This window comes from Oxyura jamaicensis, chromosome 8, assembly GCF_011077185.1.
Source record: "Oxyura jamaicensis isolate SHBP4307 breed ruddy duck chromosome 8, BPBGC_Ojam_1.0, whole genome shotgun sequence".
NCBI classification, from domain to species: domain Eukaryota; kingdom Metazoa; phylum Chordata; class Aves; order Anseriformes; family Anatidae; genus Oxyura; species Oxyura jamaicensis.
The window spans coordinates 27,267,838-27,293,310 of NC_048900.1; the positions used below are offsets into that span (position 1 = coordinate 27,267,838).

General features: G+C 49.3%; 1 protein-coding gene across 1 annotated transcript in view; it reads right to left on the bottom strand.

Annotated features, from left to right (window-relative positions):
- Nucleotides 1–5,468: 5,468 nt before the first annotated feature.
- PLPP3 (phospholipid phosphatase 3) overlaps nucleotides 5,469–25,473 on the bottom strand; it is a 43,225-nt gene continuing 23,220 nt past the window's right edge. The window contains exons 2-6 of the mRNA XM_035333254.1: nucleotides 24,384–24,541; nucleotides 19,010–19,293; nucleotides 18,177–18,234; nucleotides 11,243–11,419; nucleotides 5,469–7,303 (exon numbers count right to left, since the gene is read on the bottom strand). Coding sequence (XP_035189145.1) covers nucleotides 7,178–7,303; nucleotides 11,243–11,419; nucleotides 18,177–18,234; nucleotides 19,010–19,293; nucleotides 24,384–24,541 — 803 coding nt within the window. The 3' untranslated portion in view covers nucleotides 5,469–7,177. The remainder of the gene's footprint in view (nucleotides 7,304–11,242; nucleotides 11,420–18,176; nucleotides 18,235–19,009; nucleotides 19,294–24,383; nucleotides 24,542–25,473) is intronic.

Here is a 25,473-nt window from a genome sequence, read left to right on the forward strand (position 1 = left end):
CTCACAGTGGCCTTGTTCACACCCCTAACGGCATCACATAATAATAAACGAGAATAAATGAGCAAGAAGTGACTGAGGTCCCCACCAAGGCTTCGAAATGCCACCAACCTCCCCATCAGTGCCTGAAGAATTACATCTTGCACATTGGCATGGAAGTCACTAATGCTCATCTTGCAAAGAGGCCTCTTCTGCAGCTACAGACAACCCAACAAGTGAGGGTTATCCTTTCCCCAGAAGCACCCCAAGGTCAAGCAGATAAGGTGCCTGACAGCACGAAGGAGGGCAAAAGCCATCAAGCGGTGACTCTCCCGGGGCCTCGTAGGGGTTAGGACCTGATAAAGGATCTCCTCTTTGACAGCATCAGATTAAATCTGACCTACAGGCAGAAGGTGCTCCTCTCTAATTGCTTCTAAAAAGGAAAATTGGTCCTCAGCTATTCACTTCCCCACCAGTTTTGTGTTAACTTGCAGCCTTTCTCACATTTTTGAAAAGCGAGCAAAAACCTGAACAAAAAATGAGCAGGCTTTAAACTTAGAAGTATTATTTATAAGAAGGCCTATGAAAAGCTAACTAGGGGACTCAGCTATGGGAAAATGGTGTGATTTAATAAGACTTTTTATGTTTTTGGTAAATAAAAACAAAGGGATGTGGTACTTGAGAATACAGAGGCAGTTAGTAATGAAAAATAAGGGAATTAACAGCACATTTTTAACAGTGAGGCCCGGGAGCCAGTGGGACAGCTGGCCAAGGCATATGGTAAATCCTATGCAATTTGGCACCTTTGCATCAAGCCTGGATGACTTCCTAAAGGCCATGTAGTACCTTAGCCATTGCTATAAGGCAAAACACAATAGTTGTGGGATGATTTCTGAGCAAAGGATGGAGTGTTGGTGTACTGTTGGCCTCAGCATTGGTTAATTTTTTTGCCATCCATGTTGACGACTCTTAGAAATCCGTGGGTTGAAAATGCCATCCCCAACCAGCCTGCATCCGCTCAGGGGGACCCTAGGCCGGGTGTGCTGAAAAGCACTGTCTCTCTTCAATTAAGTAGTGTTTTTTCAGCTGCTATTGTCTTGTCATTTACAAGCAGAACTTCCATAGACTTTTTCTAGTTTTTATTATTTTCCCATGGCAAGAAATACTTCATAAAGAAAAAAAAATATCAAAGCAAAGCCCATTTTTTGTTTTAAAGAAAAGCTTCAATGGTTTTTTTCCCCCCAGCCCCCAAGCCTTGGTAGTTATTCTTGCTTTAATTTGAGCAAGGCTTATACCAGTTGAAGTTATACTTGTGCTTACTTGACTTCAGGTAAACAGGACTAATCCTGCTTAAAACTAAACTAAGAATATCTACACAGTTTAATGAAATGGATTAAAATTTTACCTCATATTAAACATTAACAGTCTTTCTTGTTCAGACAAGCCCTGGGAGGCTGGAGAAACATTATTTATTTGCCTTCCACGTCACTGAAATTTCCTTGAAAAGAACCAAATTAGGCACTCATGTAGAGGGCCAGGGCCTTTGATACAATGGTGTTCCATCGGCTTGTGCTCATGGGAGATCTGGCTCCCTTCCTCTGTCGGATGAAAAGAGTGTTTCTTTTCTTTTTTAGATTTTATTTTATTTCTGAGTTCCTTATTAAAACAAGACAGTTCTTCCTGTTCCATTTGTGAGGTTTCTTTAGGGAAAAGATCAGCCTAGCACGTATTAAATGCTCTTTGATTTAATTTATATCTCCAAATGACCTCAGCTGGCATGCACCCACACCACACACCTGGAGATGGAGATGTCAAAGTTTGGGTGGAAAGCCAAGATTTGCACACTGGTTCCTGTACAAAGTGATGGCTTTGTTTCACTTCACTTTTTTTCAAGGTAAGAGAAGTCACATTATTTCAAGTTTTGGTATAGTTTTAATTACTTCAAAGACTGCAGGAGCAGGCTGAATTCCCATCAATTCCCATTTGTCCCATCTGTGTATGTGTGTGTGCACATGTATTTTGGTGTTTGGTGGTTCTTTTCCTCAAATTCCTGCTGACACGTGGGAACACTGAGAGGCGTTTTTCTTAAATAACAACCCATTGTTCCTGCTGGTTGTGAACCCTCAGTACAAAGCAAGATCAAACCCTGCAAAGCTTGTGCCTTTGCACACCGCAGGTGCTGGTGCCTTTGCTACCGGCAGCGAATTAGCCAGCGGCCTCACGCTTCACGTGTCCCAAAACACAGCACGGACAGTCACCTGATGAGCGATGGAAAAAATGAAACACACCAACAAACAAACAGCAACAACAACAAAAAAACACCAAACACCAACACAAAGACGGTCATATTTTGGGGGAAGAACAAAAATTAAACGTTTTCTGCAGCCGCGCCTCTATATATTAAAAGCAGCGCTGCCTGCGAGCTACCGCCGCGGCCGCAGTCGGCGGCTCTCCAGCAGGGCAGGAACAGGCCGAACGAGACTTTCTAAGGAAACCAAAGGGCACTGGGAGATTTTTCCTCGTGACTGCGCTCCCTTCTAGCTACAGATAGGACAGGGCACGTATTCGTCGCAACCAGTCCGATCACTGCTACCCAAACACATGCATAGGTGTAGTCTGTGCCCCGAGGAAATCATAACTTAAGACAAGCTCACGCAGGCACTCCCACGCCGGCTGGTGCCAGCGGGGGTGGCGTGCAAAGGTGATAATTGAAAGTTGTTGGGTTCGAGGGTTGTTTTGTGTGTGTTATTTCCAACTCCCCCCCCCCCCAACGCCCCCAGCTGAATCAACAGGTTGTTGTTTTCGACCTCCTGCTTCCTTCAGTGAAGGTGGTGACTTGTCTACAGGCTCACAGGGCTGAGCTCGGACCTGGCAGGCCCCCCCTGGCACCCCGTCAGCAAGTGTCGGGAGGTGTGCTTGGCTGGGCAGCAGCCCAGGTCTGTAAGGAGGCCCCCAGCCCGTGTTTACAGCCGGCAGGAGCCGGGTGATTCACCTCATTCATAAAATCTGCCTCTCCGATCTCGGCCCCAGAGGTGAGGCTGAGCACCAGGCCTGCCTCTTGGGAGGGGAGCGGTGGGTGAAGCCGAGGGTGCGGCAAGAGAAAGGGGACGTGGGGTGAGAAACGCAGCAGACGCGGGGTGCTGTCTCCCGAGATGTCCATGGCGTGGTCAGGAGGCTGAAACCAGCTTCCAGCGCTGACCTGGAGGAGCTCAGCCCACACGTCCTGCGGCCCCGCAGCTGGCCGCTGGCTGGGTCGCTGCGAACAGCTGGATGAAACCTTCGGCCACCCAAACGAGCCAGGTTCGGAGTAGAGCACGGCAGGTCCCTGCTTGCAGGACGGATCTCCTCCCTCTCCCTCCCTTGATTGAAAACTTCATATCCAAAAAATCATCAAGCAGAAGTTCAACAGCTTCAGCGTCTGAAGGCTGCCAAGCATTCTTGCTGAGGGAAGCTGTTTGGGTACACCGAAACACGGACGAACCTGGGGCTTGCGTAAACCTTTCTTACCTTGGAACAAAAGATCTGCTCCCATGGCAGTCAGGTGCACTGCATGAATCCTGTGAAAACATGCCGAACCGGTCTCTGTGCGAAAAAAGACAGGTTTGACTGGAACAGCCCCTTGTGCAGAAAGGACCTGCCAGCATCAAAGGCAGATGTGTGCTGGGTGCTCCACAGCCTCCGATTAGCATCTGCAGGAGCAGAGCCCACGTTTTGCAGCACTGAAGGCCACAACGGGCACCCAGCCTCGGGCTCCAGCAACGTGCCTGGTTTGCATAAATGTGTCTGAGTCTTTTCATCCATCAAACTCACTGGGAGAGCTGCAGCATGAAAACCACTGTGCTGCCCAACCCAGCCAGCCACAGTCTCGTGGCTGTTCCCCATCCCCACTGATGTGAATTAAGGACCAAACCTGGCATGGTGCATGCTCCAGCAGCACGCACAGATGCTGCTCAGGGACCGTCTGCAGAAGTGGTTGCCTTCAGATCCTAGAGCATGTATTTTTTTTTTTGTTTTTTTCCATTTCACTCTTTTCTCTTTCACTTCCTTCCTGCCCTGCAGGAAGCGATGGTAATAGATATGCCCCATTGCCGTGCTCATGGCTCATACTGCCTGCTCGGATCCAGCCACCCCACTCAGTCTCCCCTCTATATTTGTGGTGCTGCCTGTGATGTGCAAGCGGCAGCTCCCAGTGCTGTGGGCTGCCTCCTGCACTGGTTTCCAGCATCACCCTGCCACTGCCTGGCCCAGCACGCCCAGAGCTCATTCCTCCTCTAGCACCTATACGCTCACCCTTCTGCTAATCGGGACAGGGCTCTCTGGACCTTGCCACCACTATCGCTGTTCCTGCAACCCCGTGCTGCTGGCGGTCATCACTCCCCTTTGCTTATTTACCAAGTGGTTGGCAAGCGTGAGCGGCAGAGCCAGAAACAGGACATGGTTGTGCTGACACCAGGACACACACTATAACCTTAAAGTCTGCTGCCTTGTCCAGACACATGCACCAACTGCCTTTCCTGCCCTGTACCTGGCCCACACATCCTGCACAAGACCCCCAGCATCTCACCACCTCCCCAGCTGCCTGATATTCCCCAAAACCTCCTCTCTCCCCCATATATCTGTACACCTGTTTTTGTACACCCAACACTACCAAAGCTCCCTTTACATTTAGGACAGGCACAGGTTTACTAAGTTGTTCCACACGTAATAAAATACTACTACTAATTACGGTAATAATAGCAAGTGCTAGCTGAGCTCTGCCTGCTTAATTTCCACCTGCTATTTATTTTCAGTTTGATGTGGTATTCACTTCCTGTCATGCATTCTTGCAAATTATTTCTGTGCCGCGTTATCTCGCCAATGTGGTTCACCCAAGGAGTGGCCGAAACGCAGCTCCAACGGAGGGTGTCACCACCAAGGAGTTAATTTTGTTCTCAGATCCTGTAGGAGGGGGGAAAAAAAATCAAGCCTGAAGTGGAACTGTACGCTGTGCACGTGTGTGTATGTGACCACATGCCACTGTGGGACGTTTTTTTTTCCCTCTTTTCCCCTTCCACCCACATCCTCGCAACCCATCAAGCTGCAAGGCTTTTTGTTCAGTTGCACAGTATCTGATTTTCATGGGAAAGGTGTTGGCAGAGTTGTGAGCCCTGCTGGGAGACCCAGCAGCCAGACTGAGGGGATTCAGACTTTAATATATATATATACACACACACTTCTTTAAATCTTAAAATATTGATAAAGAGAAAGGGACGCAATCAATAAAAAGAGATGTGCTCAAAACCCGGGCATTGCCAGAAGCAGTTCAATGCAAACCTGTGATTGCAACCGCCACATCCTCTCCACCCAGGAGCCTATCTACGGTGGTGCCGGGTCCCCTTCATCCAGATGATGCATGCATCACTTCCCAAAGTGTGACCTGATTTCCCTGGGCAGAGGTGCGGCAGCACGGTGGGGGCTCAACCCAAAGGCAGAACTCAACACGCGCCGGGCTGTTTAGTTGTGTTATGAGCTTTTATTTAAAAAGCACATTTATACAGCAATAATTTCGCAGATACAAACTTTAATTTTGTATTCTACAAAAGTCTTTGAATATTCTTCTCTTTACAAAATGGAACATTACAAAAATACAGACAATTTAATATGATTTTTTTTATACAAATGTCTCTAATTGTAGTTATTTTCATTAAAATATTACTACCACAGAACTACAATATTTTAGTCGACTATAAAAAATTAATCCAATGCTTTTTTAAGCAGCAAAATGTAAATAACACAGGTCAGGACACAGTTTATAGTCATAGTGGATATATCTAAAATTGTTTCAGAAATAATATTTTACATAGTTAATTTTTAAGGTTTTATACATTATTTATATAATATTTATATATAAAAAAATCATAGCTTGCTATAGTTGAAATGATAGGACGGATTCTGTACGAAGGATGTGCAAATGGCCGTTCTGCATGCTTTGCGTGATCCCTTTGCAAGCGCGCTCTGTGAAAGGTCTGCAAGCCAAAAACCTGTGGTTTCCGGGCAAAAACAAAAAACTAAAAAAAAAAAAATCACACTCGGCGGAGGCACAACTGATTTCCCACCGGTGTCCCCGAGCACAGCACTCCGCCTGGCACCCGCGGCGGCAGTGCACACCGGGGCACCGACGGGAGAAGCGGGGAGGGGATGCACAAACCGACTGACACCCAGGCTGGGACGTGCCGCCCAGCAGCCCGTCCCGAAACGGCAGAATTAAAGTTTCCCCAGGACTCAGCCCCGAGGTCGTAGTGCGAACGTGCCTCCGGCAGAGCCGCCGCTGCCCAAACCGTGAGCGCACAGAAAATCTGCTGCGATTTTGAGGGGGGGGAGGACCAGGAAGCGGAGGATGCTCTTTTCCATTTTAAGGCCATTTGCGGCTGCTGCATGCGCCCAGTGGCTCAGGCAGGATGAAGCCTCGCCAGGAAGCGAGCGGGAAGGAAGAAATGTGGCTTTCTGCGCCGAGGGTGGGTTTGTTCAACCTTGCTGCGTGTCTCAGGACTGCTTGTGAAAGGTGTGTAGTGTGAACAGAGACCCTCCGGAGATCTTTGACTGGGCAAGCTTCTTCTACGCTAAGTCACAGTATGGAACAGAGGAGGCAAAAACAAACTAGCATCCAACAGAAAAAAAAAAAAAAAGCAACTCTTACGAACCAATCCCAGATCTTGACTCAGTGCTGTTTCTCATACATAGTGCTATATAATTCAACTGTGAGTTGTTGTTTTTCCCCTCGCAGGCATTGGACATCTTCATCATACAAAAAAACAAAAAACAAAAAAAACAAAAAACAAAAAACACACAACTAAGATGGCCAGCTTTCCAAAATCCCTTAGTGTTCATTACGCTATGAACAATTTGGCGTTCACTACAACATGAACACTCAAACCAATTGCACATCCAGGACTCCGGCACCTCTCTTTGCTTGTTCGGCTTTTTGTTGTATGTCTGTTTCTCACTGTCGCTTCTGACTTAGTTGACCACCACCCCTTTCCTCCAAATGTCGCAAGTTGAAAAGACCACAGAGTAAGACTTTACCGGTCGGGCAAGAAAGTCTCTCCCTACATTCTACTGTCTGATGAGATTTGAGAGCAGCAGGTAGTTGCTGTCAGCAGTCATTTTTTTGCAAAAATAAAAAATAAAATAAAATACAACGCCAATCCGATCTCTCAAAGGCCTACACCATGTTGTGATGGTTATTGCGTTCAATGATGTCCACAGGTGAAAGAATCTCCTTCCGGATGGGAGGCGGTGGCAGGCAGGTCTTTGTCTTGGGCTTGAAGAGGTCTGAGACGTAAAACACCTGGAGGAACAAGAGGGAAAGGCAAACTTAGCCCCACTGGGTGATGCTTCATTCACAAGTTTGGTTTACAGAGCACGTGCACGGCTGTAGGCTCAAACACTTTTTGTGCTGTTGAATTCCTGCGTGTAGCCCCAGCGCCTGCTACCACCTTCCCGTAGGACACACAAGGCTCAGACCTCACATAACATGGCATAAAAACGTGACGGGACAAGTTCATTTATTGCTGTCTTCACCAAGAGCAGGACCCCAACCCTGCTGCTGAGCGGGTTAAAAAGCCAGGAAACAGACACACGGCCCACACTCACACAAAACAAAGGTCTCCAACACGCCAGCCTGACTCATGTGAGCAGTGTTAGGGATGGGGTCTATGTGAATTAACACATTCAGGCAGGCAGCAGGTAGGCATTGAGAAGCACTCAAATCCAAGTTGTACTAAACATTACAGGCAGCAAGTCCAAGGCACACGATGCTCTCATCTTGCCCTTTCCCCACCGGCCCAGAAAATAGAGGAGGAGCCATTCCCAACTACTTTTTCCTAAATATCCTGTGATGTAAGCCCTCTCCCGGATGTGAAAAGCCAGTGCTTGGCAATTTCGGGAGGCAGCAACACAATAAGAAACAAAGTGCTGGGAGGAAACTTCCACATCCTCCCTTGGCAGCCGCCGCACTGAGCTTATCAGCACCGTCAGACCGGGGCACTTTCTCCCGTGCCAAACCTCAGCCCCACGCCAGGAGGGAAAAGACTTAGACAGCATGGATTCTCCAGAGGTGGCAAAAAGCAGCCAGGACGCTTCATTTTGTTATACTGGTACCAAATCCCCAAACTTTGGTCATGCTGTCAATGGCTTCTGCCAGCCCAAAGTTGCTGTCTCAGCCTCAGTTAAGCACTGGTAATTCAGAGCAAGGTGTGGGTTAGCTGAACTGAAGCCCTGAGAAGAGCAGCACATGGCAGCTCTAGGAATTACCAGCACATTTGACTTTTCTCCCCCAGTACTCAGATGCAACATCTAAGCAACAAGATAAATGAGGGAAAAAAAAAAAATCCAAGCTGCTCAAGTGAGTAATATCAGATTTACACCTCCGGGGTGGGTTACATGGGGAGGGAGCTGAGTTGTTCCTCTCTGCCTCTCCATGTTTCCTAGCTACCCACAGCCTCACACGGCAAGTTTAGTTGTCCTTGGAAACAACTTTTGCAAGTCCCTATCAGCACCGGCAGATAAGGAACTGAGCTGAATAGACACTGAACCTGCTATAAATGGCAATTCACTCCTACAACCATAACTGTGGATTCAGGAAGCCAAGCTGTTGCCGCTGAGCTTTTACTGCTTCATGGACAGGCACGGAAGGAGCTGACATGCAAAGTGGCTCTTTCCTCAGGGACGTGTTGGTATCTGGCTGCCTGGTTTTGTAACAGAGCTAGTAAAGTCATTTACGGGGCATCCAAGCGGCAGCATTTGTGCCTCTGTTTCCATCACAGGATCCAGCTGAACCCACAGAGGATCACAAGCCTGCATCTGGCCTCTTGCTGCCGCATCTCAGTGCACGAGCATCTTGAGCTGCTCTGGTGATGGCTTTCCTCTTGGCTGTTAACAAGCGTAAAACCCCCGCTCGGCTGGCTCGGCACGCTGCTGGTGCCAGCACTCTTGCGTGCCCACCTCAGAGAGCTGGATTCAATCAAAAAGATGTCCAATTTCTGCACCGACACAGCCATGACAAATTGATTTACGGGAGGAGAGTGCTCAGTGCAAGAAGCATATGGGGATTATGCTGAGCCTGGTCCTTGTTTTGGACAGGAGTGAGTTATGGTGGAGTGTCATCCTGCGCACTTCAGCTTTTACCCTGCTGCTCGCTGCTTTTTGGGGTTTCGTTCAGAGACTGGGTAAGAGGTTTCCTTTCTCTTTAAACTGTATTTCACTTTAACGTGGCTGGAGGTTATACAAACACTTATAGGAATCATGAAACATGATCTTTTGGGGTTAAAACAGTGTGTTAAATCCTCCTAATGCTTGAAGTGTTTAACACAAAAAAGGACTAATAAACGTGCAAAGTTTTTCACTTGGATTAGCTCCATTTCCTGTAGAAGGTGCTCTCCACCCATAAGAAAACTTGACAGCAGAAGACTGAGCGCCTGTTGTACAAAGCGAGCCAATATCTTATATTGCCACTTAGCAAGTCATATTCCCTTTCAGTATGCTGAAGAATTCCTTAATCACAGACAGAGAGGTTAAAACCACCTTCTGATCAAACCAGAGCAACACCAGGAGCGTGTCCTTCTGACGCCTCCCCTTTTCTCTCCATCAGAGAAGACGAACTACACAACACATAGCAGGCTGCCTACAATGTGCACGAAAACTATTTCCATTTAAGCAGTCCTCATCATATTTCACCCTGGAACCACGTCTGAGTGTCTCATCAGCTGGAAGTGCTTGACACTAATGTCTTCTGCTTGTTATTTCAGGCACTGGAGGACAAACACGTCTGCTGCAGCACAACCTGGATTTAAGTTCTGGCAGTCCTCAGAGGTGAAACCCACAATTGGTTTCTAGCAGAAATTATAGCCTGGTAACTATGGTGTTTTAACGGCCATCATCAGGCATGCTGCTGAAGGCTGTGCTGCAGGGAGGGGAAGAGCAGCAGGGACCTGCCTCTGGTTCACAGCATCCCCTGCATGAGCACTCGAACCCAACCTGGGCGAGCAGCCCTGGGACACACCAGCAAAATGCTCTACTCCACCTACTCTAGGGAGTCTGGGGTGAGGCTTTCCTGGCCTCTAACCCCTGCCTCCAAAGGGCAAGGAGACAACCAGCCCTTCCACGAGCAGGCTGGAAAGGGCAACGCCAGCAAACCCGTGCCCATCTGCAAAGCTCGCAGGCAGCTGCTTCCTATGCTGCTTTGCCTCCGCACAGGAAAACCAGCCCAGCGCTGCTGTGGCCTCCCCTTTCCAGTACAGCTTCCATCTGCTGGGGGGACAACAGCCAGATCTGCTGCTTGTCCCGGCCAGGAAGCCTAGGGACGCCTGCACCAAGCATCTGGAGAGCTGCTGTCTTCCTGACACCGTGATCCGGGCAGCCACTGCCCTATCCCCCAAATATCGCTGGCATCCCGCTTCCCAAGCGGAAAGGCACACGCAGAGGTAACTGCAGCCCTGTAACACCGCTTGGTGATGTGACTCGGTGTCTAGACCTCCTGCAAACCCTGCAGAGGAAAAGATGACCGGTATGCGTGGTAACACCCTGACAATATTGGTATGGAAGATGCAGGAGCTGTGCTGATGCTGGCGGCAGGGTTAAGGCAGCAGCACGCAGCTCTCTGCTTTCCCTCTGCATCTGCTGGCTCCACGTGCCTGAGCGGGACTTTGGCATTCGGCAACGCCACAACCCAACCACCACTGCCCAGCGGGTTAATAATGCTTTATAACAACTTTCCAGCCATGCCATTTTTGACTTAGCTATGGATTATTATCAATGAGTGGAAAGTACATTAATAACCTATTTTCTCTCCCTGAGAAATAAAGCATTAGGGAACTTAATTCCTTGCCTCCAGGTTTGCTTTACTTTTACATCAGTAAAAAGTAAAAAAATAAATTAAAAAAAATCAAACACCTCTGGGCCAGAAAGTGGTAAGCTGTTACAGCCTTGGTTGGGGAGCTCGTACAGAGACATGAGCGACCTCAGCCCCTTTGTTTCCAGGCACGACAGCAGCCCTGAGAACAGCCCCAGTGCCCCCCACCACTTCCATCTGTCACTTCCAGTTACGGGGCCTGCAATCAGGTCACTTCTTGGACAGCAAATTGCATGAGAGCAGCCCAGGCTGCCACAGACAAGCAGACACAGCCTTTGTTAACCATTTTCTCACGAGCCCTTCTGCTACATTAAAAACCGAGCTCACAGCAGCGCCAGTAACCCCTGCCCGAGGTGTCCCTCCCACAGCAGCACTCACCACGCAGTAAGCCACCAGGGCTCCCTGTGCAAAGCCTGCCAGCACGTCGGTGGGGTGATGCTTGTGGTCCGACACGCGGGACAGGCCGGTGTAAAACGCCATCATGATGAGCGTGAACTGCAGCAGGGGACGGAGCAGGCGGGCGCCCTTCCACGTGAACCTGGCCTGCAGATAAAACTGCGGGGGAGAGAGAAAAAAAAGAAAGGGTGAGTTAATTTGAGGCTCCCACCTGCACTGGGGTAGACGCAGGGGCCCCATGGAGCAAGGAGGGGGAGTTTTGAACAAAAAATGCTCTCTACAGGCCTGTGACCTCCTGCCTTCCACTTTGGAGCCTGGCAAGGGGCTCGATACCCATTTACAGCCCCTTTTGTGCACCCAGAGTAGTTCACACTGCCTTCAGACAGGAGGAAGCAAAGCTCTCGCTGGGTTCCCTGAAACTCCAAGCAACTTAATATCATTTACCTACTGAAGCAGAATTAATTGGAAAGCTGATATGGGGGAAGCACTGTGTTGGTTGATTTAGTGTGTCTGGCTGTTGCAAAAGCATTCTATTTACCCCTTTTTGGAAGGAATACACAACAGGCTCTTTAAAGGAAACGAAACATCATGTCATTGGAATGGAGCAGATGCTCCAAATTACCCAAATTGTTAGCCAATTAGCATGGAAGGGAGCAGTACCAAAACAGCTTGGTGCTGGCTAGCGCATATTATGATTCTGGGGAATATTTCCGCAAACCAGCCAGAGTCTGGGAACGGGGCCACATCCCCACGGCGCACACCCCACACTGTGCAAACTGGTCTACAAGATGCTGGGGGACGAGCTACAGCTCTCAGGTCCCCGTGGCACCCCCCGCTGCTGCAGCCTGGTGAAGCAAATGGCTCAGGAATACCTTCAGGTCCAGGGTACAGTGCAAAACTCAGCTTCCAGTATGTTGTTGCAGAGCAAAAGTAGCTCCATGTATTATATCTTACAAACTGTTATCCTTAATTCTACCAGGGGGGCTGAAACCTAATGTCTTACGCTCCAGGCTGCGTCCCACCAAAGCCATTAAGAACAGAATTTGATGTTGGGTAATCTGACATTTGTCCCTTCTGCCCAGCCCCTACATCCCCTCAAATCCTTATATCCCACAAGCTTGAACTAAATAGGTACGTTATAGGTGAAGAAGAAAATCTTCAGTTAAAAATTAAAAATAAAAAACTAACACTGAATTTAAACACAATAAACAAGACACTTTTTGGAGTCTGAAGAGATTTAAAAAAAAATATGGAATTCTATAAAACAAGGAAAGAAACATCTAACTTGTTTGAGATTTGTGCTTTGGGAAAGCGTTTGATCAGCTAGGTTATACTGAGATATTACCTTTTCTTAAGAAACACTTGCAAAACTGCCCTCCCTTCCCCTGCCCAGCCTCTTGCCCCCGTGTCCTCTGGCCCCAATGCCTCCTGCTCCAGGAAACAGCCAAGTCCGAAACCACTTGGAGCAAAACTTGCACATGTTTGCATTGCCACGTCCCGTTCCCCTACTTCCATGCAACTTGCACTTCATCCCCACTGAGCTCCGCTGAAATCAGCCCAGGAGTTCAAAAGTTATCGTGAATTGCCAGACAGATGCAGATGGCAAGGTCACCCAAACCCCGTTTCCTTCAAATGGCGCAAGGGGTTGTTCGCATACCGATTTGCTCCTTCCACAGCACAACCCTGGCCTGTGCAGCTCGTGTACACCCTCTGGCCCTGTGTAAGGTGCGGAAAGGCCGAGCAGCACCATCCTGTATGTGCTGGAAGCCACCGAAGCACCGACTCACACCCACACTTATCTGAGAACCTGCTTTGGAAGCAGGCCGGGAGCACGTACCGAGCAAATGCCTGCTAAGGACTGACGGGTTTGGGTGTGAATGTGGGGCTGGACAAAGCTCTTCCAGGGAGGGGATGGTGCAGCAAGACCACAGCCTGGGTTATCTGCACCACGGACCGGCAAAGGGCAACTAAAGGCAGGAGCAGCATCAACAGGAGCAGCCCGGAGAAGGGGCGGATGGAGAGAATGGAGTGAGATCACAGCAGGAACTGGTTGGAGCTCCCTGCCTGGCTTCTGGCAGGGGCCGAATTACCACGGAGCAGATGGCTTTGAGGGCATCGCATCGCTCTGCTCCTGCCAGGGGACTTCCACAGCGTCGGCGGGGACAACCCGCGGCCACACGCAACCCCCGAGTGAACTCACTGGGGAGGAGCTGGAGGGGGACATGGGCCGAGAACGTCACCTCCAGCCTCCCAGGGCTTTCTGCCACCCAGACATCCCGTCCCCTTCACGCTGCCCCCACCACAAGGCTGAGCTCCACCAACCACGGCGCTGAGTCACCCGAAGCTTTCCTTCTGGGAAGCAGCCGGTCTTGTTTCGGAGTTAACCTGATGTTACCTCCTCCAGCCCCATCTAGAGCAGTACCCAGAACGGTGTGGGACCGTAAGTCCTCAAACCCTTCATGTAGGGCAGAAGGACAAAGGCCTCCCAGCACCAAGGGGATGAGCCGATTGCCTCTTCCCCGCCTCTGCTGGCAGCGCAGCATCCTCCCACCCTGCTGGGAATATCGCCGTCTGCTCGGCAGAGCGGGTCGCACCTCGGCCCCAGCCTCTGGTATAAACCACTTTGTTCACGTGCTTAGGTCACCACAAAGCCTCAATCCAAGTCCACAACCACCGCGGAGTTTCCCTCATACACATCATGGCTCAGAATCACAACCTTCTCTGCCCTCGGCAAGAAACCCCAGTGCAAAGCTCCACGGTCACCCACACAAAACCAGCAGCACCTCTAAGTTTCCATACAAACAGCAGACCACACTGAAACCCCTTCTGATCTGAAGGCTTCAGCCTCACCCACCAAACACCCATTAAACACCCAAGCTGCCCCGTTTTACTCTCATTTTCTCCAGAATCAGCTAACATTGCTAAGGGATATTAACTTAGTTTTTCTTCACCCTCTGAGTGGCTGGCTGGGGTTTTGGGGAAGTTCTGGCTGAAATAAAAGTCAGCACTATGGTCTCAGGTGCCTGATGGGAGCAGAAAGCCCTGTTGCTCCCCTCATGAGAGCCTCACTCAGCCTCCCTCTCACTCAGCCTCATGAGGCTCGCACCGCGAGCTATTACAGACCTCCTCCTTCCTCAGCCTGCTATAAATATGGGTTATGGGCTCGCTCGGCCAAGGAGCAACAAAGCAAGGAAAATTAAGACAAAGAGGATTGCCCGAGAGCAATTTCCCCTTTTAATTTTTTATACAAAGGCCTAATGTTAATTGGGTATTCTTGGTGACAAAGAGGCTGCAAGAAACTTAGCCCTGAAGTCTCAGTGCTTATAATGAAATCCCAGGAGCTCTGACTGTGTGGCAAACGCCTTTCTGTGGGACTTTTCCACCAATGCCCTCTGGGGCTTGGCATCAACTCACAGTTCCCTGTTGGGAACCCATTCCCAAACCAATAGTGCCCAACAGAGACCGGCTGGCCACAGGGCTCGGTGCTGAAGCCGGGCACTGGTCACCCACTGTCCCCCTGCTGCTGCCCAGCCCCCAGCCCCTGCAGGACCCTCTGAAGACCCAACACGCTCCAGTGACGATGGATTCTGCAGATCTTTTCCCCAGCCAAAGGCATTTTTCAGCATCCTTGAGGTCTCCAGACAGACCCAGGCAGACCCCAGCCACGGGCCCCACCAGAGCATACGAAATATTACTGACCATAAACTTGTTTCTGCACAGGGTTTTTACACACCAAAACATCACCAATGAGCACACACACCGCAAACTTGCATCGAAAATATCCCCCTGCCCACGTGTGGACGCTGCATTTTAAAGGTGGCTTGACTTCAAGCATGGGATGATGTAATACCTTTTAATAGGCTTTAATAGACCGACTAAAGCTTTCTGCACCCACGACCTCCACCGCGTGGGACACGGGACTTGAAGGCATCGTCATGCAGAACAGGCTGCAAGAGCAATGCCAGGGCATGCCAGGAAGTGACTTGTTCCTGAAAAATGAAGTATTGTTCAACACAGAGCTTGGACGCTGCACTTAGGACACGGCTGACCAGCTGAACCTCTGCAGCTCTCGCTCAGCCCCACAAATGCCCCCGAAGCGTCTCTGCCACCACCAGTGCCTCCGGTTTGCAGAGGTTCCTCACCAGCTCCTAGTTCCCACAGCACCAGCAACAACCTGCTGCCATGCTGCAGCTTCACCATCCCTAGCTAGTCTTCCAAAAACCCACTCATTCACTAAGCTTGGCAAGAAAGTAGGGTTTGGTTTGTACTTAAGAACCCCCCCCCCCGGGCAAACATAACCTCTATTATTATCCTCATCATCATTATTATTATTCCTCTCAAATATGACAGATCTTCTGCCTGAGCTGCAAAGCCCCTGTCTGTGATGAGATTTCTCCTTCAGGCTCTGGTGGTGGCCAGGGAGCCAGAGTGACAGAGAGCAGGGAGCTGTGAGACAAGCTGAAGGGCTCATTTCCTCACCCCGATATGCACCACGAAATGCTGTCCAGTTTCAAGTCACCTTTTTCTCCTTTTACTTTATGGCTGAACCCTGGGTGGGATTTTTCCCGACTTTTTAAGGCACAGCACAACTGAACAGCTGGTCAGAGGGAGCCTGCTACCAACCTTATCTCGGCCATGGGACTAGGTAAAATTTAAGATCATTCTTAAGGGGCAAAACTGCTCCGTGGAGAGGAGTAAGTGGAGCAGGTGGGGAGAGGAGCAGAAACTGCTGGGTGCTGACAGCTCCAGCGCTCCCGTACGGGGAGAGGGAAGGATAGTGAAGAGACCAGAGCTGACTTTCTGCTCCAAAGTCATGGTCCCCAGAGTTACACAGGAACACTTCCTAAGCCTCTTGCAAAGCTAAAAGAAAATTAGGGTACTTTGTACTAGTGCAGGCACTGTTGCAAAGCAGCACTAGAAAGTGAGCCATGGTTTGTCCACGTGTCCTCAGGGAACGACGCACGTTACAGTTTTGGGGTCTCCAGCACACCCCCTGCCACCAGTGCCTTCCAGGCATCTGAATTCCCATTTCACATCTCACTTGTTCCATAATCGCTGGTTTTTCAGAAAAAAACAAGGGACAAAAAGTCCTGGCTAGGCAGAATGGTCTGCACGGCGCCCTTCGGAAAGCAGGTCAAGCCCTGGCAGCGTCGGCCAGCTATGGCCAAAGTGAGCGGCTGGGAACATGGGACGGGGCTGGGCTCTCCCCCAGGCGCTGCCTGGGAAGCCCAGGTTTGTCCCCTACCCTGAAGGATACCACCAGCTACGATGCTATGCAAAGGGTGAGAGGTCCTGCTGGGCTTCCAAAAAGGCCTGGGAGCTGCATCTCCTAAAAAACCATACCCGTAACCTTGCCGAGTATTTGAGGAAGAAACACGACCGACTTAGTGAGGACTGGCAGTCCTTGCTGCTTCCAAATGCCAGGCTCAAAAGGGGCCAACTTATCTGCCTGCCTGCAGAACACTCAGAAATAAATAAATGCCCCTCCCGAGGCAGTGAGAGTGACAATTTCCAAACTCAGCTCGGAAAGTTTTGCAAAGGCAGGGCAGGAGGGCCGAGCCTCCTGCAAAGCATCACGAGGCGGCTCCGGCACTGGGGGGATGCTGCCAACCACCACGCTTCGGGTGTCTGGGCTGGGGCACAGAAGGGTCATTTTTGTGCAAGCAGTGATTTTTGTCAGTGGGAAAATAAAAAAAACACACGCTGTGGCAGGGAGCTGGTTTCTCTTTTGTTTCCTGCCTCGTCCTCCCCACGCTGGCTTCTGGTAAGGGCAACGCAGGGGGTGCAGGATGCTTCTCCCCCAGCCCAGCACCTGGCAGCACTTCAACCTCATTATTGTAACGGGGCTGGGAAAAGGAGATGGACAAACTGTTTCCCAAAATATTTCAAGAAGAGATTAAAAAAAACGAGGAATGAGGAAAGAATTTAATACACTCCCCCCATACAGCCTGGAAAGCTTAGTAATTAAATTACAGGAACAGCTCCCAGCCCACGGAGGGTAAATCCAGGGATTAAAAGCCAGGAGGGAGCAGCAGTAATTTATCTTTTCAGAGGGGAAAGTAAAGGGACGGGGGAAGCACTGCTAATAGATAAATAAGAGTTCATGTTTAATGTTTTTACAAGCACAAGGCTGGTTCTTTGCTTGCCAGTCTGAGCTTACAGGAGATGTGGGGGGGGGGGGGGGAGGGGAACGCGGACCTTGAAAGGAAGCTAGGAAGCTGAAACCTTTTTTTCTCCTTTTTTTTTTTTTTTTTAAAAAAAAGCACAAATCACTATCCAAATCCCTTCCCCCCAAAATAACTCAGTGCGGGACCCTTTTGGGGGCGCGGGGAGTGTGCCTGCGGCAGCCCTGGCAGGAAGCACCTTGGCACAGGCTCCGCGCAGGAAGGGCAGAGCCATTTGTCACCGACAAAGGAAAACGAGCCCCAGCCCTCTGCGACAGATCCGGTCGGGCAGACAGCTTCACCTGCTCCACCAGCCCTGAAACACGGCCCGGGAACCAGCCCACACCCCTGATGGAGCTGCCACGGTGCTTCCCCCCCCCTCCCAAAACTACACTGCCAATGCAATATTATGGCACACTCAAAATTCTCCCTGGTGGAAACCGCAGCTTGGGGTGAGCAAAAATGCACAAGTCATCCGCTGGGGTAGTAGGGCTCGGATTTAATTGCAGCCTTGGCTACATCCAAAAGCTGCACAGCTCAGCTATAACTCGGGAGTTTCCAGCCCAAATAACACCGCAGGGTCCAAAAGTGACATCTTTCAACCATCGCTGTGTTCAGGCTCTTGATTTCAACCAAAGCCCTCATCTCTAGTCCTCATCACACTACTATTGCTACCAAACGGGGGTGAATGCCTCGGGGTGGGGATCAGGGGTTGCATCAGCTCCATCTCCAATAAGGCTGAGGTCACTTACCACCAAATACAGCATGGTGTAGAGGGAGAAGGACGCGTGCCCAGAGAAGAAGGATTTCCTGCAAAACAAAGCAGGTGCTAAGAACCAGCCACTATCTTCTCACACGATGTCACAACATTACACATAACAGGGTAACTTGCCCATAGCTAGCGAGATGGTCCCAAAGCAGAGGGAACCACAACCCCCCACCTTTCGGGCTACAAAAGCCCTGTTATCCGCCCTGCTCGCTCCCGAGGCCGAAAACGAACGGACGGGCAGGATGTGCGCATTGTTCGTCCCTTCCTGGTCTATTCGTGGGACAGTGCAGCTATTTCCAGGACAGCACGATAACTCATCGTCTCGCCTCAAATAACCAGGAAACCGTGAAGAAATGAAAAGCAAGCACACTTCTCCGGTTGCTTAATTACAGCATTTAGGCGCCCCTCATTTAGGTTCCCCCTAAAAACGTCAAAACTGGGCATGGGATGAGTTTGACGAGGAGCGTGAAAGGGAGGTGCCAGCAGCCCCTCAGCCTGGAGGAGAAGCCCTCCCCGCACAGCGGGATGGACAGCTGACATTAACTCGGCTCTTATGGTGAATTCCCACATTGAGCAACCTCTCACGGAACAATAGTGTAGGAGTACAGAGAAAGGAAGAAGAATACTATTCAGGCGAACCCCACGACTCCCCAGGGAAACCACCCATTGCTGCAGCCTTCCCAGAGACAGCAGCAGCGAGATCATCTACTGCTGGCGGAGAAACCCTGAGAAATATTTGGTGTGAGACACCGTTCTGGCATCAGCAGCCCATTATTTTGGACTCTTTCCCCCCGACAGGGACATGAGGGCTCTCACCTGGCTTCCTGGACCTTGCTGTCACTTCCCCTGCAGGTGTAGTTCTGAATGTAAACCCCCTTCCCGCAGCTGATGGTGGAGAAATCCAGGTCGCAAACCTCCAGGAAATGCGGCCGCAAGCGCCCGACGGACACTTTGGCAATGTCTGTGAAGGACTGGCTGATGGCACAGCCGAAAACGAAGCAGCCCACCTGCTTGTAGAGCGCTGCCACATAGGGGTTCTGGATAAAGGAGTGCGACTTCTCCTTCAGGTAGTGGATGCGGTACAGCTCTCCCGTGATGATCTGTGGGGATCACGCAACACAGAGGGGCCAGGGTTAGAGAGAGGGAAGGATGCTTTGCAAAACCAGCCGAGACAGCAAGATGAAGATGTACCAGGCTGCAAGCCAGGAGAGACAAAATTCATTCTTACAACAAGCTGCTTAATGATTTGCTCTTCTTGCTCTGAGCATCTCAAACCAAGAATCTGTTGCCACAGAGAGTAAAGCTTAGTCCAGAGCCTGCTGCCTCCTGATCCTCCTCATCTTTTGCTTTTCACTGCCTCTCAAGAAGAGATTGCACTCCTCAGAATTGTATGGAAAAGTTCCAAGAAAAAACTGGATTTTGGTTTAGCATCTTTGCGTGTCTTCAGAAAACTGAAATAGTGCCACAGATCTATACCAGTGCCATAGAAGTAAAAATTCAACCTAAAAATAGATACATAATCTGGGATTGTTTGGGAAGGAGAAGCCAGGTCATCTACTCCCACATCAAAGTGACTTTGGAGAGGAAGAAAATGAACAACTTCCCAACCTGCCTCTCTTCCTCTTTGAAACCCATGAACACAACAGGGTATGACTCAAAATGCCGAGCTTTCCAGATTCTGGCCCCAAATCTGCCACCACCAGACCCCATTCCAACCATGCAGAGCCACCATACACACCAGGTATTGCTGGGAACCTCAAGGGATCCCCAAGCTGCATGGCAGCAAAAGATGCATTTGTGGTGCCACCGAAGGCTTTGCCAATATTGCCACAAATCACTGCCACAGAGCCGGACTGGTTTCTCATAATGCCGACTTTTAAAAGGCAGCTTAATGAAAATCAGGCTGTGAAACCAAGTCCAAATGTCTCACCTCTCCCAAAGAGGCAAAGGCTTAAGTTGTTCTCTGTCACGTTACACACCTAGCTTTTGAGCTCCAGATTTACAACTTCAGGATTTCATTCATTACTTTAAATGCTTTTATACCTGACCAATAAAGCAAGGCAAGGTTTTTTTGTTTTGTTTTGGCTGCCCCCTCGTCTCTGCCCCTCTCTGCTCACAAGGACGGCAATACGTAAATTCAACCGTCAGGAAAAATGCCTTCATGTTAATCCCTTTCTGGAGCAGGCAGCAATATTCCTGCCGGCGTGGCAGCCTGCCAGCAGCGTTCAGGAGACAAGGCTCCCCTGCCTACCTTTTTAAAAGCTTGGCACAACGTTTGGAAACTAATAAACTAGAAAAGTATGGCAATTAGGCCAAGAAGAGATGAAGCTGTATCACTGTTTGAACTCACTCATACCACGGCTTGGAAAACAAAGGTTGACCTAAGGCGTCTGAAATCGCAGCTAAGCAGGGTTTATCAAGGAGAGATACAAGTACAATAATGAGAAAACAAAGAGAAAGCCAGATCTTTCAGCAGCTGTACACAGTAATACATCGGGCAGCTGCACTGTCATCTGGGGTTTACACGTCAAATCTAATATTTACTCTTGGAAGCCTGGTCGTGCCCAAGAGCTGCCTGGGGAGCTGCAGCTAACCAGCTCCATTTAATCCTCACAGACTCCAAACCATCGTTTGCACAATCTTTATCCCCATTCTGGACTACCTTCAAGCCCGAGCTGGGAGCCAGGAAATCTCTTTGCATGAGAGCCACAGAAGAATGTCAGAGCATCTCCTGCTCCTCTGCCAGGAGGCAACACTGGGGCATCCGGAGTGGATGCAGATGATGGATGCGGATGGTCCTTGGGGCTGTTTGGAGACTCACTCCCATCCATCTGCATCTCCCTGGGCTCACTCCCATGCTGGTGACAAAAACCTGCAAGCACATTGTTTCTGCCTTCACCACACACCCAGCATGCAGAGGTTTGTGCCATGCAACTGAAGTGCACAAGGGCACAGCCGCTGCCTGCAGCCTCCTAAATGCCTAAATTTGCAAGAAGGAGAGCCGCAAGGCTCAGAACTCGCAGCTCTTGCAAAGGGGAGATGAGCTGAATTAAGGGCAACATCTGATACCAGCCGATGTGCCATTGCTCCCAATGCACAAACAGAGCCACGTAAAGCTGAGGCTCCTGGCCTGGGAAAGGCATGTGACCAACATTTTAAGCAGGGACCAACAAAAGTCTAGGGATTAATATTTTTTTTCTCACCGTTGGTGGTCTCGGTAATTGCACACATGTAGCAGATTGTAAATTGGAGACTTCATTCCCTCGCTAACACGCGGCTGGGCAGCCGTGAGCCCTCCACGCTCAGTTAAAGTCATGGCTCAAGCTTAATGAGAAGCTAAAACTGGGTAAACTTGTTTTTTTGGCAGTGCCGTCCCAGATAAAGCAGGATAGTGGAAAATTAACGCAGCACAGATGTGCAGGAACTAAAAAGACATCTTGAAAACAAGCAAGTCAAAGCTATCCGTTCAGCTCTGCTCCTGCTTCGTGTCCCTGGCAAGCCATCCACATGGGATGAGTGCCGTGACCGTCACACATGTTCAAGAAAGTTGGCCTTTATGACAAAGCCAATATGAAGCTTTTCTGTCTGTGCCTGCCTACAGCACATTTTCAGTTCTCGTGCCCATTTCACTGTTATAAGGTATCAGCAGCAATTCAATTAGACTGCAATTACTTAAAGTCTTTCAAACCTTTAAGTCTTTGGAGCATCGTTCTCTGTGCCTAATTGCATCAAAGCCTATCACGTCCAACTGCAAAACAATCAGCTAATCTGGCTGTGGAACTCAGATCGCCCAGGAAATCCGTCTTCTTAGGTATTTTCCATAGGTGTTTACGGCCCATCAGGTGTCAGGGCTGGGACCACACAGCAGTGGTAGCTCAGGAGGAAGAAGAGGGCATTTTCCATCCCAGAGAACATCAGCGTGCTTCTTTCACCCAGGAAGATCAAACTGACCATTTTCTAGCAGGAACAGCAGTCAGGAGAGATATGGGAGCACACAACCCACATCTTCAGGGTCATCTGAGTGGGAATTTGCCTTTCATCAGTAAATATGTAGGTATGAAAAACAAACGCATATCTCCTCATGGCCTGATGGAAGCAAAGGTCTCTGGCTCTGTGTTTACTTAACTGGACCTCTGAGTGTCCTCAAGCCATTTAAAAGCATGACCTGGACCTTTTGCCCAGGGCTAGGCTGCCCATCATGCCACATAAGGCAAGAGTGTAAGATTTTGGCCTCACCACCCAAAATGCCACCCCCCGGCAGCCCTCCTAACCGCTGTCCTGCCTTTCGAAGGCAAACGTTTTGAGCAAAAAGGAATGGAGTCAGTGCTTTGTGGATTTGGAAGGAATTCCTATTATGCTACAATAATTCTGGTATCTGGGTTACATTTGAAAAAGAGGTCAGACTGACTTGAATTTTCCACGCATGCTGCCACAGCACAGAAATCTGTTTCTTCAATTCCTCGTTAGCCATTTGTATCACTCACCAGCAAATAACAGAGCTTGTGAATTTACCTTATTAAGTTACATTTGTTGTGGGCACAGAGAAACCAGCGCAGAAACATCTAATTCTTTGGTGATTTTCTTTTTCTTTTAATTGACCTGCCATTTCGTGGTAGAAAGCTGATGGATCACATAGGCAGCTGATTATGTTTCCAGTTTCTGTTCCAACTCCTCTATTTGCCACCGCCTCATTACTGATCCGAAGCACACTCCGCATGCAGCCAGCATGACGATAGCTCAGGCAGTAATGTGAAAATGAGGGGCTTTCTCATTTTGTTTTTATGGCTTTTCCACACTCGGGGGTAATTCACCTGCAGGGTAAAATTCTGCTGCACTTACGGAATTAGGGGGTTGTCACCTTTTGGGGGTTGCTTTGAGTAGGGAGGGAATAAGGAGGAGGCATTTTTGGGACCTATTCTGCTAAGTGAATGCATGTGGTCAGGGAATGATGGAGAGATGGGCACAAGCTGGCAGATGCAACGCACATCTCTGCTGCCTGCAAGCAAACTCTGCTACCTGTTGGCAGCAGAACGAAAGGAACAGGATGGCTTCTGCTGGCCACGGTGAGAGGGAACATTGGCACCTCATGAGCCTCCCTGTGTTGTCCCTGGGTGCTATTCTGGGGAACATTCATTGGACTCCAAGATCTTTAAAGGTCTCTTCCAACTGAGCTATTCTGTTCTATTCACCACTCAAAGCAGCAAGGCTGGGGACAAGGCGTTACTGGAGCAGGCACCATGCCACACTAAAATATCTACCGGCCATGACATTGCTCCCACAAGGGAGGATGAAAGTCAAGAGGGGAACAAGTGCTCCTGACCTCCCCATCTCCAGCACAGAGCAAGAGGAAGGCAGCATCTTTGAGAAAGCACCTGAGCTGGGCTGCCAGCAGGTGAGCAAGGAAAATGCAGGTACTTTTCATTAAATAACTCATTGGGAATTTCATCTGCAGATGCAAATGTTTGACTACCAGCCAGGAGACAGCTCCTGCCCAAGCATGAGACACGTGCTGGTGGAAGGAGGCTCAGCTCCATGGGCTGAGTTCAGCTTCTTGGCTGAAATATAAAGCTCTCACTGTACAATCATCTCCTAGCATAGCTCTAGGAAACCTGGCAGGAAAAGAAATGAAGACATTAGGAAGGTGGTGTATCAACTATTTTCTACAGTGATGGCTCTGGGAATATGCTCCCCGTGGAAGATTTTAATTGTCTTTTTAATATGCCTGTATTATACAATCTCTTAAAAATCTAATACTAACCTGTGAAACTTTTCCAGGTACTGGTTAGCTGAAGAGGTGCATCTTTTTATTATTATTATTATTTTCAACCTTATAAAATAGGCAAATACCTAGAGTTATTTGAATAGGGACAAACCATGCCAAGTCCTCACTGACACTCAACTCTTTGCTTCTGCTCTGAACTCCTACCACAGGGTGAAAAAGCTCTTGCAGAGCTCCCCGACTTGCCCAAACAGCTTTGGGCCTGTTTATGAGCTTCAACAGTAATCTCATTCCTCCCATTACAAGCTCTCATTTGCAAATGTTCACTGAACTTACACAGAAGTCAAGAAGTCAGATAGCCACTGAGGAGCCGTGCGCCTCAGTACATAGCACGGACTGGCTACAGAGGTTACAAAAAGCTGTCATGGATGCCCAAAGAGCAGGAGAGGAGGCTTCAAAGATGGTACTTACAGCAAGAATGGCAATGAGGATGCCCGCAGCACAAAGCACTGCGTCATTGATTGTCTCCATTGACTTCAGCGGGTACCTGATGCTGTCATCGTCGCAGTAGAAGCCCCGCTGGTAGGGCTGGATTGTGCTCGTTTCAATGATGAGGAAGGGCAACCCAGCTAGAAAGAAGGGGAGACGATAACCAAACCCATCAGTGATACAAGGCAAATACAAACAAACCACTGCTAAAAATTATACATCAATACATATATAAATATATATATATAGAGAGAGAGAAGTAGAAAAACCCTTGCAAATCACCCAGTGCCATTCCTGATGTTTCTCTTTTCATATTGCTATCTTTCCAGAGGGGATAGCTTTGAGTTTTGTTTTTCCAAGTTGCTCTTGTGGGGAAAAAGCATCTCTCCTGTTATGGTTATCAGATGTCTGCTATGCCTGGTTTCAGTTAAGCCTCATGCACTGCAAATATTAACTTACAGGAATGGACCCCAAAAGCAATCCCTCGGCAAAAAGCCATGAAAATGAAGCTGGCACTTTTCTCCATGGAGGGCTGATGCTCTGCGGCAGCGCCCTGCCACCAGACAGGATGAGCTGTGCAAACAAACACTGAGGGATTGGGTATCAGCCCTGCATTTCCTACCTGACTGGCCCAGCTAAACTTAATCCGTGTTTCTTTTATGCCTCTGAAGCCTTCCTCAGCTTCCCCCTATTTACAGGGTATGGGCATGCTGGTGCCCTCCCATGCTGTAAGTCTATGTGCTTTGGGCAGCCACAGGGCATCCATCCTCCACCCATCTGCACAAGGGTGAGCTGAGCTCACACCCAGCTCCAGGAGCTGCTGAAAGCCCATCAGAGCCCATTCCCCTTGAATCACATTAAGGCCATGTGAAAATTGCAAGAAAATGCCATTTGTGAAGGATCTGCACAGGTCAGATACATCCAACCAGCCCAGCTGGAGCTCTGCACCAGGCACTGGGCTCAAAAACCAGGCAGCCACAGATTAGGACACATGAAGGGACACCTCAAGATTGCTGCACGTGTGAAACTCCATATTCTCCTTAGTATTTTGGAGAAACACAGCATTACCTCA